Here is a 17200-nt window from a genome sequence, read left to right as displayed (position 1 = left end):
CAAGACTGGAATTATTAAAAAATATATATATATAGCCCACAAATTGTCTGTGAGCTAATTTCCAGCTACAAGGTTATGCAGGAGGGAGATGCAGGGAACAGGGATTGGGTGTTCTGCAAAGAGAGTTGGAGGTAAATAATTTTGCAGTAACTGTTATGCTGATGTTGTGGCTGGTCAAGCAAATGTTTGTGCTTGTTTCTGTATGATGTAATTGTTCATATATCTATTAAAATACTGATATTCTGGTCTAAAACTCCTCCCCGAACTTCCCGCTGCCCTGTATCTTGGTCTCTCATTGGCTGTAGGTCATCGCCGATGTGTTTTTCAGTCAGAACTCATTTCACACAGCAGGATTGTGAATCGCCAACGGCTCCAGATATTTAGCATGCCAAATATTTTGCGGGGTGTCGGCGACGCGTCGGCGATTCCCTCAGATTGCATCTTTGATAATTCCCACTGCGTGATTGTCACTCGTGTGAACGAGCACCGATTTGCCTCCGATTTCAGGCATTTGTCGGCGATTTCGCAAAACCTGTTGGCGAGTGAAATCGGGCTACAATAGTGCAGTGTGAACTCGGCATTAAGAAGAGTTCAGAAATCAATATTTGGTGGAATGACCCTGATTTTCAATCACAGCTTTCATGCGTCTTGGCATGCTCTCCACCAGTCTTTCACATTACTGTTGGGTGACTTTGTTACTCCTGGTGCAAAAATTCAAGCAGCTCGGCTTTGTTTGATGCCATGATCTTGATCTGGTGGTCCTCCATCCACACCTTGATTGACCTGACTGTGATGCATGGAGCATTGTCCTGCTGGAAAAAACTATCCTCAGAGTTGGGGAACATTGTCGGAGCAGAAGGAAGCACGTTTTCTTCCAGGACAACCTTGTACGTGGCTTGATTCATGTGGCCTTCACAAAGACGAATGTGCCCGATTCCAGCCTTGCTGAAGCACCCCCAGATCATCACCGATCCTCCACCAAATTGCACAGTGGGTGCGGTTGTGGCTTGTAGGACTCTTCCGAACCGTTCTCACCGTGCACTTCACCCCAGCTGCCGTTTGTCTTTCTTTTTGTAGGTCACTTGATGTCATGCTTTGGTTGTTGGGTGACATTTGAATGAGTAGGTGGTCATCCTGGTCAGCGGAGAGTTCTTTTCGCCGGTTTGTAGTTTTGTTGTCCCCAATGTCTGCAGCTTGACCTTGTTTGTATGAACTGCTGTCTTTGAAATTTTAAGGATGGAAGCAACCTGATGCTCGTTGTATCCCTCTGCCAGTAAAGCCAGAATTGAACCCTTCTTTTCCTCACTTGAAAATTTTCATTTCAACTCTTTTGGCATGGTCAATAGTTATTATTTGATTCCAGTTATTTTTGAGGTACTACTAGCACTGTTTTTGCCATCCAGCTGGTCCTATTGCAAGAGGATATTGATGACCACAGCAGTGGTTTTTATACTTTTCCTCTTTAAATAAGATTTGGTTCAGGTGATCACCTAATCAGTACTTCATTAAGCACAATGAGGTGTACCTGTGTTGGAATTCAACAGACACTGGAATGGAATGGCTGCCATACACGTATGGACGCTGATATAAGAAAATTTATTTGGAGTGGTCTCTTAAAGGGAACCCCGGGTATTAAGACTTGTAGGGCTTAATATAATGTAAATCACTGGTTCTCAATTCCAGTCCTCGCGTACCACCACACTGCACATTTTGTATGCATCTCTTATCACTTCAGACGTTTGTTCTATTTGACCGTAAGTGCCTTGCGAAGTGGACATCAAAGGATATTCCGCCATGATTCCAGTTTCAAAGGGAGCGTATATGTTCCATTTAAAGGGCATTAAAGTGTGCAAGATGTGAATTAAAATTACATTTATTTACAGAGGTACATAATGTCACACTTCACACTTCTCTAGTAAGTTTCGTCTGTGTGAAGATGCTGCAGGCAGTGGCATATCGCAAATCTCTGAATGAATGTTCCGAAGTGAAGTAAACTTCAACGGATATCCCATGCTCAGGGAGTAGGGAGCAATGACCACTGTGTAGGGACCATGTCAATCGTAACAAAGTTCATGCATGCTCTTCTAACGAGCTGGTTATCTGAATCAGGTGTGTTAAATAAGAGAGAAATGCAAAATACTCAGAGCGGTGGTACGCGAGGACTGGAATTGAGAACCACTGACGTAAATGATGTCTCTTACTGAAATAGAAGAAAACTCATGAAAGATTTACGTTATTTTAAAAATTCAAATTTTTTTATACATATTTTGGACTATTGGGGGTGCCATTATTTCGATTACATCAAATGGTTGCACTCGGTGAGCTACTGGCGCTTCCTGTTGTTATTTTTACCGCAACACAACTTGGAAAATAAAATACAGATACGATGCCACATTGTGCGGCTTTTGGTTGTAATTTTCAGTTGAAGGGCAACAAGAGAAGCAATGTAAGTCTTCACTGCTTTCCTAGCGATAAGAAGAGGCTGAATGAATGTTCCGAAGTGAAGTAAACTTCAACGGATATCCCATGCTCAGGGAGTAGGGAGCAATGACCACTGTGTAGGGACCATGTCAATCGTAACAAAGTTCATGCATGCTCTTCTAACGAGCTGGTTATCTGAATCAGGTGTGTTAAATAAGAGAGAAATGCAAAATACTCAGAGCGGTGGTACGCGAGGACTGGAATTGAGAACCACTGACGTAAATGATGTCTCTTACTGAAATAGAAGAAAACTCATGAAAGATTTACGTTATTTTAAAAATTCAAATTTTTTTATACATATTTTGGACTATTGGGGGTGCCATTATTTCGATTACATCAAATGGTTGCACTCGGTGAGCTACTGGCGCTTCCTGTTGTTATTTTTACCGCAACACAACTTGGAAAATAAAATACAGATACGATGCCACATTGTGCGGCTTTTGGTTGTAATTTTCAGTTGAAGGGCAACAAGAGAAGCAATGTAAGTCTTCACTGCTTTCCTAGCGATAAGAAGAGGAGAAAAGAATGGGAAGATGCCTGTGGACGAATAAAACTTCCTAAATACCCGCGTCTTTGTACTTTCCACTTTAGCCCTGACGCCGTTGGGAATTTTAGTACACCACAGCTACTGAAAGAGCTTACAAACAGCAGAGACAAGAAACACTAGATTCCATCCTGGCAAGATGTAAACATGCTGACGCTTGTCATGACGTAGCGGCCACTGAAGGAGTTTCACTCGATATCCGGGACCGTTTAGACTTTTGTCAGGTATTTTCCAACCTCATCTGGCATATAAGTGAACACTCAGAGCTGGCAAATGGAGGTTGCAAAAAGTATTGAATAAAAGGGGGCCAATAACTGTGATCACCATGCGTTAAAGAAAAACATTTAATTCCTAATTATATTTTCTCCCCATTTTCAGTTGTTTAACTTCAATGAAATGTTAGATTTTTGTGATTTTTTTTAATGAAAGATCAAACAGATAAACAACACATTTATTTTCACAGATTTCTTTGCTCATGTTCACCAAGGGGGCTAATAATTCTGACTTTAACTGTGTACTTTAGTTAAATAAATGTTAAATTAAATATAATTGAATAAAATAAAAAAAATGTATTTATTATTTTTGTTTAAGCTAAAGTTCTAAAATAACTAAACTACACAAACTAAAACTAATAACTAAAAATTAATGAATATTATATAGACATTTAACAAAAACTAAACTAATAAAAAAATTTAATTACTAAAACTTTAACTAAAATAAAAATGTAAACATAAAACTAAAAATATATAATCTAATTCAAAATATGAACAAAATCTATTATAGTATATCAGTGCTACTGAAAAAACACTGGTAAATGGTGATCACAGCTGTCACAAGATTTCCTGTAAATATCTTTCATTTCAAGTCAAATTTATGAAATGTTTTAAGAGAACTTGGAATATATTTATAAACTACCATAGAAGTAAAAACTACATTTGCTTTACTTTTGGTCTTTTTTGGATCAGCACATAGTCACCACCCATTGTCATTCAGTGGAAAACAGCAGCTCAGATATCATGCTAAATGTATTTGTGCTCTACAGAAGTAAATAAGTTATACAGGTTTGGAACATGAGGGTGAACACATTATTCACAGCATGAGTGACATAAGATGTTAGTGAAGTCTTCTACTGGTGGATCAGGTTTCCTCTGCCTTTTACTGCTTTCAACTGCACAGATATCATAGAGAATTCAGGCACAGCACATAGTAATCATACTGATAAAATCCATTCAATCAAACTGATAGACAGAGTCAGTCAGCATGAGTTCTTAACACTACTGCTGTAATGATCATCACAATGTTATGTGTGGAGGCTTAGAGCAAGAGAGTGGGTGAGAGACAGAGAGGAGCCAGTGTGTGAGTATGTGTATCAAGATGGGAGATCCCCCTCAGTCATTGTTGCCAACTAATTTTCAGGGAAAGTTGCTAAAGGCAGATTGATTTGTTGCTAAAAGTTGCTAAATGATGTTGTGATGTCATTGCGTGATGACGTCATTGCATAACCATTGCACAAAACAGCGTTTTTATGTGGAAAACACAACGATATTACTCAAATCTCAGCGAAAAATATTTTTTAAATGTTATTTGTTCATAAAAATATTATAAACATAAAATTTTTTTTTGTGTAAATACTGCACATTCTGAACAATTATAGTTTTAAGCAGTGTACTAGTTAATTAGTGTGCTACACAAAAGTCTATAAAAATAGGACACAATGTACTGTTTATATGAAGGGACAATACATATTTATTTTTTACAGGTGTTTTAAATTCCACATTGCATTTTGTGTTTTAAGGTTACAGGTTACAACTTAATGGATGACATCCTGGCAGAAAATGACTAGTACTTTTTCAGTTTTTCCACATATTTTTTCTTACAGTGTACCTAACTGAACAACAATTACAAGCTAATAACATGCTGTATCATAAATGTGCATTTATTATTGACCAATTGGAACTAGCAACTTAATGCACATTTGTTTGTACTATTTCTCTAGCTCTCTCCAGGTTGATGTGCTGCTTGGCTGGCTAGCTGTTGGTTTCAATGGTTTCCTATTTTTGTGTAATTTAGATGAAAATATGTCTTTTTATCATTTGAGTCACTTTACAAAAGTTGCTAAAAGTTGCCAAAAACTTTTTAAAAATAGCTAAATTTGTTGCTAGGTGCTTTTTGAAAAAAAAGTTGCTAGGGTAGTCTGAAAAGTTGCTAAATCTAGCAACAAAATTGCTAAATTGGCAACACTGCCCTCAGTTGTGGGTGATTACAGGGTGACAAAACAGTAGGTGGGGCTGCAGAAATCTACAAGTACTGTCCTGCAGTGCCGCCACGTGTCTGGCATTGAAAGAGTAGGCAAAAAAAAAAAAAATGTAACTTGGTTGAACAGCTCCACCTAGTGTACTCCTCATGACAGGTATGTTTTCAAAATAAAATATTTTTAATATAAATAATATATTTATTAATATGTGTGTGACCCGTGTTGGCAAAATGAGTCGAAATGAGCACATTTTCAAAAATTAGTTCTCTTCATTTTCACATTCTACATTAAAATGCCTTCAAAATGATATATAACTTGTTAGAATCGGACAAAAAAAGTTACTTCCGTTTGAAGGCGACAGTCAGCAAAGTCAGAGTTAAAGTTTTCTAAAGGTTCCAAAGCAAAATCACAGAGCAACTTTGCATATTTTCCTCCAATTCTTTTCTTAATAATAATTACTATATTATTAATCACAATATAGCTGTTTTTTATTTTATCTTTGTTATTAAAAATAAGAACAAAGATGGAAATAAACTGTAGTTTAATCAAGAGTAGCGAATGATTCCGTCTTTTAATGTTTGATTAACATCGAGACAGATCAATATTGTGACCTACTGTAATTCATGGATCTAATATAATGTTACACACCAGATTTTCCCCCAACCATTAACTAAACGTTCATGTAGGACATAACAGATTATGTCTGTGTGAATCTGGCCAAGACATATTTCGCAATAATGTTATGAGATCGCGCGCTCTCGGAGAGGCGCGTCTTATGTAGAATTCGCTATGAATATTCATAAAGCTGGAATGCTGCGCTTTGCAGCGATATATCCTACAACTTGTGGTGAGAAGCAGCAACAGTCGTCCAGAAGTGAGCAGAGAAAAAGGTACTCCTCTCAGAAAACGTACAAATAAAGATAATTTTAGATGTTTAATTACTATTTGAAGCATTGGGATCACTAGAAAAGGGCTTAATGAACCCATTTTTGTGAAAACCTCAAATTCGACCAAAACTGACATCTTTCACTTATTTTGCCTGTAGCTCACTGTTAGACCGTGCGCATTCCGACTCGTTTTGCCAGCACGGGTCACATATTGTCTATAAAAATGTATATCCAGTGACAGATCTCCAGTTAGATATCCCTGGTAAACAGTTTACAGTGCAGTTGAATATTTTGCCCAGGAGAGGGCAGCAACTCTAATATTATATAAAGTCAATACAATTTGAAATTACAGCTGTGTGATGAAAAAAAATCTAATAAATAAATACGTTTTATAATGAAATATATGCAATAAATATCTTTGAATTACTTCTAGTTTTGAAATCAAGTCAAATTCAAGCATCTACTGTGTGTCTTGTCTTTATTTGTATATGTGAATGTCTCTAAGGGCCTAAATAAATCAGGACAACAAAATATGAACTACGGGCAATGGCAAGTAATACAGCAGTGTTTCTCAACCCTGGTCCTGGGCGCCCCCCCAGCACTGCACATTTTGTGTGTCTCCCTAATCAAACACACCTGATTCAACTCATTAGCTCATTAAAAGAAACTCCAGGACCTGAAATGGGTGTCAGATAAGGGAGACATACAAAATGTGCAGTGTTGGGGGGCGCTCAGGACCAGGGTTGAGAAACACTGTAATAGAGCAATCTCTGAATATGAGAGAGAATTAGAGCATTGTCATAAAGAAATGATTTATGACATAATATCCTTTGAGGAGATTGCTGTGAGCATGTTAGTCTCTCAGCACCTCTTTTCCTGAATGAAACTGTCTTTGTCTGACTTGCTTAACGATAGAACATTTTATAGTAAAACTGGCTGTACACAATAGCTAGATTTTTTTGGCTTTAACATCCTCTACTTCACATATAGTGTAGTTTAGGCTATTTGCTAACATAAATATATGACAACGGCTATCCAGAGTTTATTTGACACCTGAAAATAAGCAATGCATTTCAGAGTGGTGTGAAAGCATTTGAAATAAAAGGTATATTGAGTATTTGTTTTATGTGAAAATAAACTTCTAAATACGCTGTAAATAACACTCATATTTACCTGCAGCAGACTGTTTTATACATCCTGTACAACATAATCATGTATGTATTGTGTCATATTTGTTGTCCATGATTTAGTCAGGGGAAAAGGGAAGTCTAAATGGGTGTGAATAAGGGTCAGACTGTCCAGCCCCCCAGCTCAACCTTTGAGCTGACAGCAGATGGGATGGACTCAATGGCTGCATTAGCATCTAAATGGCTCAGAGAAATGACAGAGCACAGAGAGATACAATAAGGTGAGTTCTGCCCTACAGACATGAATAACAGGAGATGCACAGATGCACAAACATAGGTAGAGTTTGATCTGTTTTCACTAATGAGTCCTTTTTCACAAACTATAAAAGATGAACTACACAAGAATATATTTTTTTGAAGAATGTTCACACAAAAATGAAAATCTTGTCATCATTTATTCACCCTTACATTGTTTCAAACCTCGATGACTTTCTTTCTTCTGTGGAAAATAAAAGAAGATGTTTTGAGGTTTTTTTTTTTCATACAATAGTACTCAAAGGTAGCAAAAAAGGTTTGTTTACCATATTTCTTCAAAATATCTTCTTTTGTGTTCTGCAGAAGAAATAAACTCATGCAGGTTTAGAACATGGGGGTGAGGGTGAGTAAATGATGACAATTTTCATTTTGGGGTGAACCATCCTTTTAAGTGTTTTTGTCTATTCAAAGCAATTCAGTGGGGTCAAAGAAAACATTGGACCCTGTTGATTTGCATTACATATATTTTTTTTTATTAAATATCATTATATATCTTTTGTTTTCTGCAGAAGAAGGAAAGAACAACATGAGGATGAGTAAATGATGACAGAATTTCAATTTTTCTCTCTCTTTAAACTGAATATCTGATTATAAAATGGTCAGATTAGTTTGTTTTAAAGGAATAGTTCACACAAAAAAAAAATTGATTAAAAAAAATATATATCACTTGCTCACCAATAGATCCTCTGCAGTGAATGGGTGCCGTCAGAATGAGAGTCCAAGCTGATAAAAACATTGCAATAATCCACACGAATGCAGTCCATCAATTAATGTCTTGTGAAGCAAAAAGCTGTGTGTTTGTAATAAATTCATCATTAAGGCTTTTTAATTTTAAACCATCGCTTCTGGCCAAAATACCATAATCCATAATAATGCTTCTTCCAGTGAAAAAATAAATCCCATCTCCTGTTGTCCTCTCATATCAAAATCCACCAACATTTAGCTTGTAAACGGTGCCTGATCTGTATTTCTCTCCTGATTCAGATGAGATGACTTTTGCTGGAGAAAGCAACATATGGATAAAGGACTTGTTTGAAGTTAAAAACATCTTAATGATTGATTTGTTTCTGACAAACATGTAGCTTTTCGCTCCACAAGCCATTAATTGATGGACTGGAGTCTTGTGGATTATTGTTAAGTTTTTATGAGCTGTTTGGACTTTCATTCTGACGGCACCCATTCACTGCAGTGGATCAATTGGTGTGCAAGTGATGTAATGCAAAATCTTTCCAAATCACTTCCGATGAAGAAACAAACTCATCTACATCATGGATGGCCTGAAGCTAAAGGTGAGTACATTTTCAGCAAATTTTAATTTCATTAACTATTTCTTTAAGTAGACACAAACTCTTGAAACAAACAGAATGAACATTCATTCCAGCCTTAGGATCAGACTATCAAACCAGTTCAGCTTTCTGTCGCACAGACACACACATCACAAACCTCTGAGATCTCTTAGAGGAAGACAGTATGGCACAAATGCATAATTGAGATGCAGGAGGTACGGTCTCAGGCTCTGAGAACACTGTGGTTTGACAGGAATCCCAGGTATAATAAACTATGCTCAAAAACCAGACAGTGTGCTGGTTTACGACACAGATTGACGTAATGCATTTGCAAGCTATTCGGGTTCCAGCCAAGTAATTATGTAGAGTAATGAATCTAATGCAGAGACATAGTTGCATGGAAACTGCTGAGGTGTATTCGAAAGTTCAATAAAAACAGGGTTTAAAACACGTCAGGAATTACGATTTCCCAACCACACCAGAAAGCAATCAATATACACACGCACACATCATTGGAGAAACTAGGTCCTAAGGGACACCTCTGTCTGGAACAGGTCTCCAATGCATGGCAATAAGCCAGATTGATTCAAGATAAAAAGAAGATAAGAGAAGAGAGTTGGAAAGGGGGACCAAAGAAAAACAAACAATGGCTCAGTGTTTAAGAGGACACTCAGATGTCTTGCCGTCTGTTCTCATTGGTCTTAATGCTCAACCTGTCACCTGTTTCACTCCTCATCTTGATTGCCGAATATTTCATTTCTTTACTTTCCATTTCACAATTTCCTTAGATGATTTTCATCTACTGATCCATCCATTCTCTCACATCAACTAAATATATAATGTCTCCTTTCTCACACTAGTTTTCTATCATGGTTTCTTTGAATTCTATTGTTTTTATACGAAGGGAATTATATTTATATATTTATATATATTCCTAACTCTTTACCTAACTCTTCCAGATACCATTTGCATCTTCAGAGTTTCATTAAGTTAGTTATTGTACAGGTAAAAATTGTGCAGCTTTAAAATCAACATCACAAAAATAACAAAAATTATCTCATATAGTCTAAGGAAAAGAATTATGCTTCATAAAATTCATAACATTTCACCAAGGTCCAATCACTTGATAATTTCTACCCTTGCAACTGGTATAAATCAACATGGAACTATTTGCAGAATCTAATCAGGAAGTCTGTACATTTGCGTCTGTTGGCACTCTCTCATTCGTTGGAAAAAGGACTGCAGCTGCCAGCTGTCAGGATGACATTGACCCATCATGCACCCTCACACCTGTAACGTCACATTCCACAAATCATCTCTCAGCCTTAAATCAATGCTTTCGTTCATTGCGGCCTTGGTAATACTAAAAAGCCCATTTTTATGGGTGCTAAAAATAGCATGGTTACCCTATTTATGCAGCTTAGATCTCTCCTGCCAGCGGAAACTGTGGAAGCTTCCGCTCAAAAACTGCCCCCTTGTCACACTGCCCGCTGATCTGTCCGCACTTGCTGCCAAGTGTCGCTGTATAAGACTGTGTGTGATTATGTGTGTTTGTGTGTGTCTGTACAGTCTAAATGTAAACTACTTCACAGCATATATTTTGATTTTCAGAATCAGAATCAGAAAGAGCTTTATTGCCAAGTATGTTTGAGCTTCACGAGCACGCCGGCTCGCTTCCCCCGTCTGCGCGTCCTGAAGCGCTTGATCAGCGCAGGAGCTCCGCCGACTACAACGTTCAGCAAAACGTCCGAATAAACGAAATCCGGTAGAAGATTGTGTGGTGTGTTCTGCCGAATGTTCAGCAGCTCATCCCTGGTAAAACTGATCGTGTTTGAGAAACAAAAACAGGAAAAACTAACAAAAACAGTACAAACACTGGAGAGCCAAACACTGAGGCTGCCGTCTGCGGCACCATCGCATGTATAATTTTACAGCTTTTCATTCTAAACCTAAATAGGAGGTACAGTGAAATAAGATTTGAAGTAATCTACAGCACAGATAAGGGGGAGGGATGAGGGACACAGATGAAGGGATGAAAAATAGAAGCAATACACAGCTGAGAGACACAAACTTATTTTTTTTGTCTATTTAAGAGGCTGTTTTAATATAGCACTGCTCTAATTGAGAGTGTGTGAGAGACGTACCCCGTGTTTATGGAAAACACCGAACATAAGGCAGTGGCAGGAGAACGTGTGAAAGAGGAAAAAGAGAGTCTACTCTCCAATGTATGCTTTAATATAGGTATTGGGAGAATCTGAGACCACTAATGAAATTGCTTCTAATTTTAGGACTCAACAAAGTTGGGGCCAGTATTACAGTTTCAGGCCAATGTATGAAACTATCACTTGTCCTCTTGGGCTTGTGCTGTTTCTTATATTTTTTGGGAATATTAAAAGCACCAAAGACTTAAACTACTTCAGTCTGTGTGCACTGAATTTATTTAATACACGAGTTTCACAATTTGAGTTGAATTACTGAAATAAATGAACTTTTCCACGACATTCTAATCTATTGAGATGCACCTGTATATACATATATATAATAAAGTACAATAAAAATTAAATATTTATTTATATACATTTGAAATAATTAATTTAAATTAAAGTACATGAATTTAAATTCATAAAATTTCAAAAATGGTTTCCAAGCTAACAGCATGATTCTAGGAAAATGCAGAGAGCATCTTGTGCTTCAATGGGTGCAAGAACATCTGACCATCTCCACAACGCAGTTTGCATGGTCAATATCACACATAGACTTACATTAAAGATTACATGAAAAGTTTCAATGTAGTCTCAGACTTCTGGACCCCATTGTATGTATGAACTGCAACATCTTGTGCATCTTATACTTGTTTGTGTATTTGTTTGTGCATTTATCTGCATTTCTGCTGTGTGACAGACTCCCTGGGCTCATATTTAGTTACAGCTGATCACTCCCAGACCAGAGACAAGAAAGGGAAAATGAAAGAGAGAAGAGAGCAAGGGGAAATGAGTCAGTGAAAGAAAGTGAGAGTGCATTTTCTCTCAGTAACCTGTTATCTCACGTCTCCCCGCTGCTACGGCTGCCAGATTGAGTGGGTGAGCGATGAGAGTGGAAGCCTCCACACCCCTAAAGCGCAACAAAAATCGTGACTGGATTCCACTGTCACTCTACGTTCACTGTAACTTGGTCCCACCGTGACGCAAACACACCAAAACCCAGGCTTATTCTTCTAAACACCAGAGACCTGAGGCCGAGGATACGTCAAGGTGAAAAAGAACATGCTCTCTCTATGGTGAACTATATTTAGGTAAAATAGTTTCCTTCTGTCCCAAAAACAACTACAAATAAGCCATAAAGTCAGTTTTTATATTTTTTTAATATAAAATTATGTTTATATTTTGACAATGTGTAAATCATATATAAATTGTTTATTTTTTTTGTTTATTTCATGTAATTTACATGTTATCTAAAACTATAAAATAATATAAAGTATGATACAAAGTACAAGAAATTATAAAGTGATAAATACAGATATAATTTTTATAAGTTTTACATAACATATAAATTACATAAAAATATGAAATTATGTTTATATCTTGGCATAATATAAATATATAAACGTAAAAAAATATAAATGTATAAATATATAAATCATTATGCATATAATATATTATATAGAATAAATATATATAATATATAATGCATAAAAATATATATATATATATATATCATGTACCTGTTTGTCCAAACTATGGAAGGTTGGAATGCATGATTTTTGCTATTCTATTTGGTGCTGCTAGCTGCACAGAAATACACACATCAACTTGACGGTCTCCAATTATAAGCTAAAGTCAGCAGAGGATTTGACTGACAAGTTCGTGAGGAGCGTGTACCCACTAATCACAACACAAGAATATAAACAGACTTTCTACGCCACTAACACAAAAACAACTTTGCCAAAAAAAAACATCACCACAACTGTCCTTTTTGCCTTAATATGTTTCCATCTTGGTCTGAATTTGCTCCCTATCCATTCCAGATTTCGAACAATATCTGTTTCACCAGAGCTCAAGGTTTTCACATTCACTAACTGCTGTCAGGCAAAACCACACACACAGGGTCCAAATGAAACAGTGGTCATCAATGTGTCCATCAATGTGTCCAAACACATCCTCTCCACACACACACCTACATGACCTACACTTTATTCTCAGAGATATGATGGGAGATGAATATTTTAAGTGACAGTCTGCTCCCTGAAGGCTGTAGAGAAGGCATGGCAACAATCTAGGTCTCAGAGGGATAGATTTAGAATCCAGATTTTGTACAATCTTGCACAAAAAAAAAAAAAAACTTATGGTAGATAAAAAATAAGATGAAATGAGGTGGGTGTATTTCACAATCACTTCCATCAGTTGACATTTCAGTATGAAACAAGATTATGCTGTTGATAATTAAATTCATAGGACTAGCATTGACATTAAACCACTTACACAAAAGTACATTAAACTTAAATGTCATCAAATGACTAAACATGCCAAAACACGTGATTGGTGCTTTATGATGGACTTTTTTCTAGTACATTTCAAAATAACAAAGTCATCAAACCCAAGACATTTAAAAAAGTAACAGATTATTTAATACTCACTCCCATTGTTTTCGTCGGGCCTGTGGAGTGCTCTGCAATTTATGGGATTGGTGTGCTTTGATGACATCACGGTGGTCAACTAGGCCTCCTCTCCTTCTGATAGGAGGAACCAGAGAGTCACTGGGCATCAAAGAGTAAAGTGTTCCATCTATCATTACCGTTTCCCCTCCATTGGCTTTGCTGTAGTCATGGCATGCTGCATCACTCATGTCATACACAGTATGATAGTAGGTCGGGTTGGCACAAACACTGCTCCCGCTGGTGGGAGGATGAGAGCGCAGTTTGTGGCCCTGAGGTTGCACTCTCCCTCCCTTCCGCAAGGGCGGCGCTCTCTCCATGATGACTGAGCTGTCTGCATACATGGGAGACAGCATGGCTCTATGGGGGCAGAAAGTAGAGAAATTAATGTATTTTTACAAAAACGTTTTTGGTGTAATCTTTTTTGTTGTTGTTTTTGTTGTTGTTGTCATTGTTTTAAAGAATATAGTTACTTAAGTGAAATTTAAAAAAAGAGCTTTTATATTTATGAGTAATGTGAATTTAAAATATAATATAAAAAATATATAATTAATATTTAAAATATAATATTAAAATTAAATGTACTTGTATCAAGACATTGATTTATAAGTGTAAATGAGCATAAAATCTATCCTTTGATTCATTTTTAATGTATAATACAATACATTATGAACCTGTTAATATACCCTGTTTGTAGAACTACAACAACAACAACAAAAGCAATAATTATTATTATTTTATTAAGTTGTTGTTGTTGTTTTAGTATTGGTATTGCTATTATTTATATTTTTTGACAGTAACGTTTTATTTCTTTATTGGAAGACTTGTATTGTGATGGCAATGCTGAAAATAAATAAATTAATTACTTAAATAAATATATTTATTTGTGGCATTATGAACACCTTCACAACATAATGTCTTTAGTGGAAAATTTAATAATTTATATTGTGATAGTGTTCATAATGCTGTAAATAATAATAATAAATAATAATAATTATTATTATTATTATGTTCTTGTTTTTGATGTAGTAATGGTATTGCTATTATTTATATTTTATTTTATAATAACATTTTATTATTTTTTTTATTGGAACACTTACATTGAGATGGTAATGCTGCAAATATATAAATAATAAATAATATTTATTTATTTATCCACAGCATTATAAACATTATAAACCATCAGAAAAGCATTTTCTAATAAAGAAATAATAAAATGCTATTATTAAATAAAATGTCTTTATTAGAAAATATTTATATTGTGATGTTGTTCATAATACTATAAATCATCATCTTCATCATAATAATAAAAACTGACAGCAACAAACAACAAAAAAAACAACAAAAAAAGGAAATTAAGGGGAAAATATGTGACATGTAATCAAGTGGAAAAGGAAAGCAGAGGGTAGAAAAAACACCTAGGGAGGTTTAATTAAAAAAGGCTGCATAGTTGTTTAGAGAAAATTGCAATAGACCAATGTCAGGTGAAAATAAATGATGCACTCCGGTACTACGATATGTGCTGACTGTGTTTGAAGAATTTGTCCACTGTGACACGGGTGGAGAAATAAAGTAATTTAAAGTGACACATACACACTCAACAATTTCAAATACATACTCACACATGCACAGGAACAATGCAGTGCTACAGTCAGAAGTTTATGCTTTTGGAGGTTCTGACTGAGGCTCTTTGAGACGAGCCAGAAGGGCTGATAGCACTTCTACTGTTCTGTTTCTGAAAGCAAAGCACTGAAGTTGTGGCAAATGCTATAGTGATCTTCCCCAAAGTACAAAGATTAGATGAAAAGAAAGACACAGATGGAGTAAAGCACAGGAAAAGATAAGCACAGTAGCCAAAATGTGAATGGAATGCATTCACACAGTCCTTATTGTGGCTGTGCTCTTTGTTGACAGGCGGGTTTTGTTGTCAGGCTGTGATTAGGAGAGTCACAGCTTGTATCAATGATCAGACACTAAAGATGGAACTAACTAAATCTGCCTTTTTATTTTTGGCCAATGGAGAGCAAAGCTATTACAATACGCATGCCAGTTCCAACAGGCAATATATTCAGTGAGGTGAAGGAGAACCAGAAGACATCTTGAAAGGCCTTCACACATTTTTAAGTCCTTTCCTGGAGCCTGGCAGCATCATGACATTCATGTTTTTTGTATTTTTAGTCAGGAACACATCTCATCCTTGTTTAAAGGGTTTGATGCATTGGCTGCTTCCTGGACTAGACAAAAGAATCCCGCTTTTCTTTGTTTGCTAAAGCGACAACATCATAAATCTCGCTGTAACGGCAAGGTAAAGCATAGGCATAGCCACAAAAGGTAGTAAGACCCAATTTTGGATGATTTCATTTGCATCATTGTGTGTTACAGCAAGTGGCCATTTGTGTGGGCTGGATCTCCATTGAACCAGCCCACAGACAGCCTCACCATTGTGTGGGTGTGTATGAATGCATGCAATTAGGGTGACATTTACAAAGTTCTCCAAAACCACAAAAACTTACCGATAGAAATAATGGCCATCAAGTCCCTATTCAAAGATGTCATGTTTCAAGCTTGAGATCGGTTTTTCTGGACTGAACTCGATTTTTAGACTTTTCTCCAGTGTATTAGGCATATTACATGGCTGGAATTTTTTTTTTTATTGTGAACTGTAATCAGAAACGGCTAAAATCAAAGTCTCAGCCGATTCGGATGCTGACATATGTACTGTTATATAGAAGGGCAGAATAAATGTTTAATCACAATAAAATTATTTGCTGCATTTAGTACCATTCAGAGCATAAATAATATGGTATCTGCTGAATGAACACATCATGATAAATAGCTCTGGCTGTAAGCCATCACGCCGAGAACAGCAAAAGACTGGCAAAAGATCATCTAACAAAAGTATGTGTTAAACATGACCAAAAAAGTACTATGGTGATACTATGGCACAGTGAATATAACAGGCAGTAAAATCATAGTATTTTGATACACTGTATAGTATTTCCATGGTATTTACTGCAAGGTACTTGAAGGTACTGTACCATGGTATTTTATGGTACTTTTCAACCAAAGAAAGATTAAAGATTCTTCTCTGATGCCACACATGATAGATAGATAGATAGATACTAAAACAAATATTAAATGTATAAATATAGCCTATTTACAGATAAAATAGTTTTATATAATACAAGTATAATGCATAATTAGTTTATAGTGTTAATGTTGTAATTTCACATTTTACGTTATACATTAATGTCACATTTTATATAATATAAACATTTAAATTATTTGTATATAGACTAGAGCAAAATATTACATAAACATATCTTTATATATGAAACATTAAGCGATTGTGAACAAAGAAATTAAAGAGACACTCACCACAGAGGTTTGTGTTTTTTCAGAGATGATCCTGCAATCTGGACTCGTCCGGATCACCTGTAGTTTATAACTGACAAAACTACCACTACAACTCCACAAACTGAATGGTCCGAGGTCCTTTGTCTCAGAGCAAGAGGTCATATCCATCTTCAAGCTCGGAACATTCTGTCTTTAAGTATTTTTGTTGGGCAAAACAGACAATTTTGTGTTCTTTCTCAGTGTAATCTTTTGATTCTCGTCAGATGTGCTCAACCAAGGCTCTCGAGAAACGAGTCTA

At 36.2% G+C, this 17200-nt stretch overlaps 1 protein-coding gene across 1 annotated transcript in view; it reads right to left on the bottom strand.

Annotated features, from left to right (window-relative positions):
• Positions 1-16986, bottom strand: part of cacna1ab (calcium channel, voltage-dependent, P/Q type, alpha 1A subunit, b) — a 149667-nt gene extending 132681 nt beyond the window's left edge. Inside the window, exons 1-2 of the mRNA XM_016548713.1 lie at positions 16924-16986; positions 13528-13905 (exon numbers count right to left, since the gene is read on the bottom strand). Coding sequence (XP_016404199.1) covers positions 13528-13901 — 374 coding nt within the window. The 5' untranslated portion in view covers positions 13902-13905; positions 16924-16986. The remainder of the gene's footprint in view (positions 1-13527; positions 13906-16923) is intronic.
• Positions 16987-17200: the final 214 nt, after the last annotated feature.

Source organism: Sinocyclocheilus rhinocerous, unplaced genomic scaffold, assembly GCF_001515625.1.
Source record: "Sinocyclocheilus rhinocerous isolate Xijiao unplaced genomic scaffold, SAMN03320098_v1.1 scaffold1275, whole genome shotgun sequence".
Taxonomy (NCBI): Eukaryota; Metazoa; Chordata; class Actinopteri; order Cypriniformes; family Cyprinidae; genus Sinocyclocheilus; species Sinocyclocheilus rhinocerous.
The sequence above is the reverse complement of the archived record's forward strand: the minus strand, read 5'-3'. Positions and strand labels throughout refer to the sequence as shown.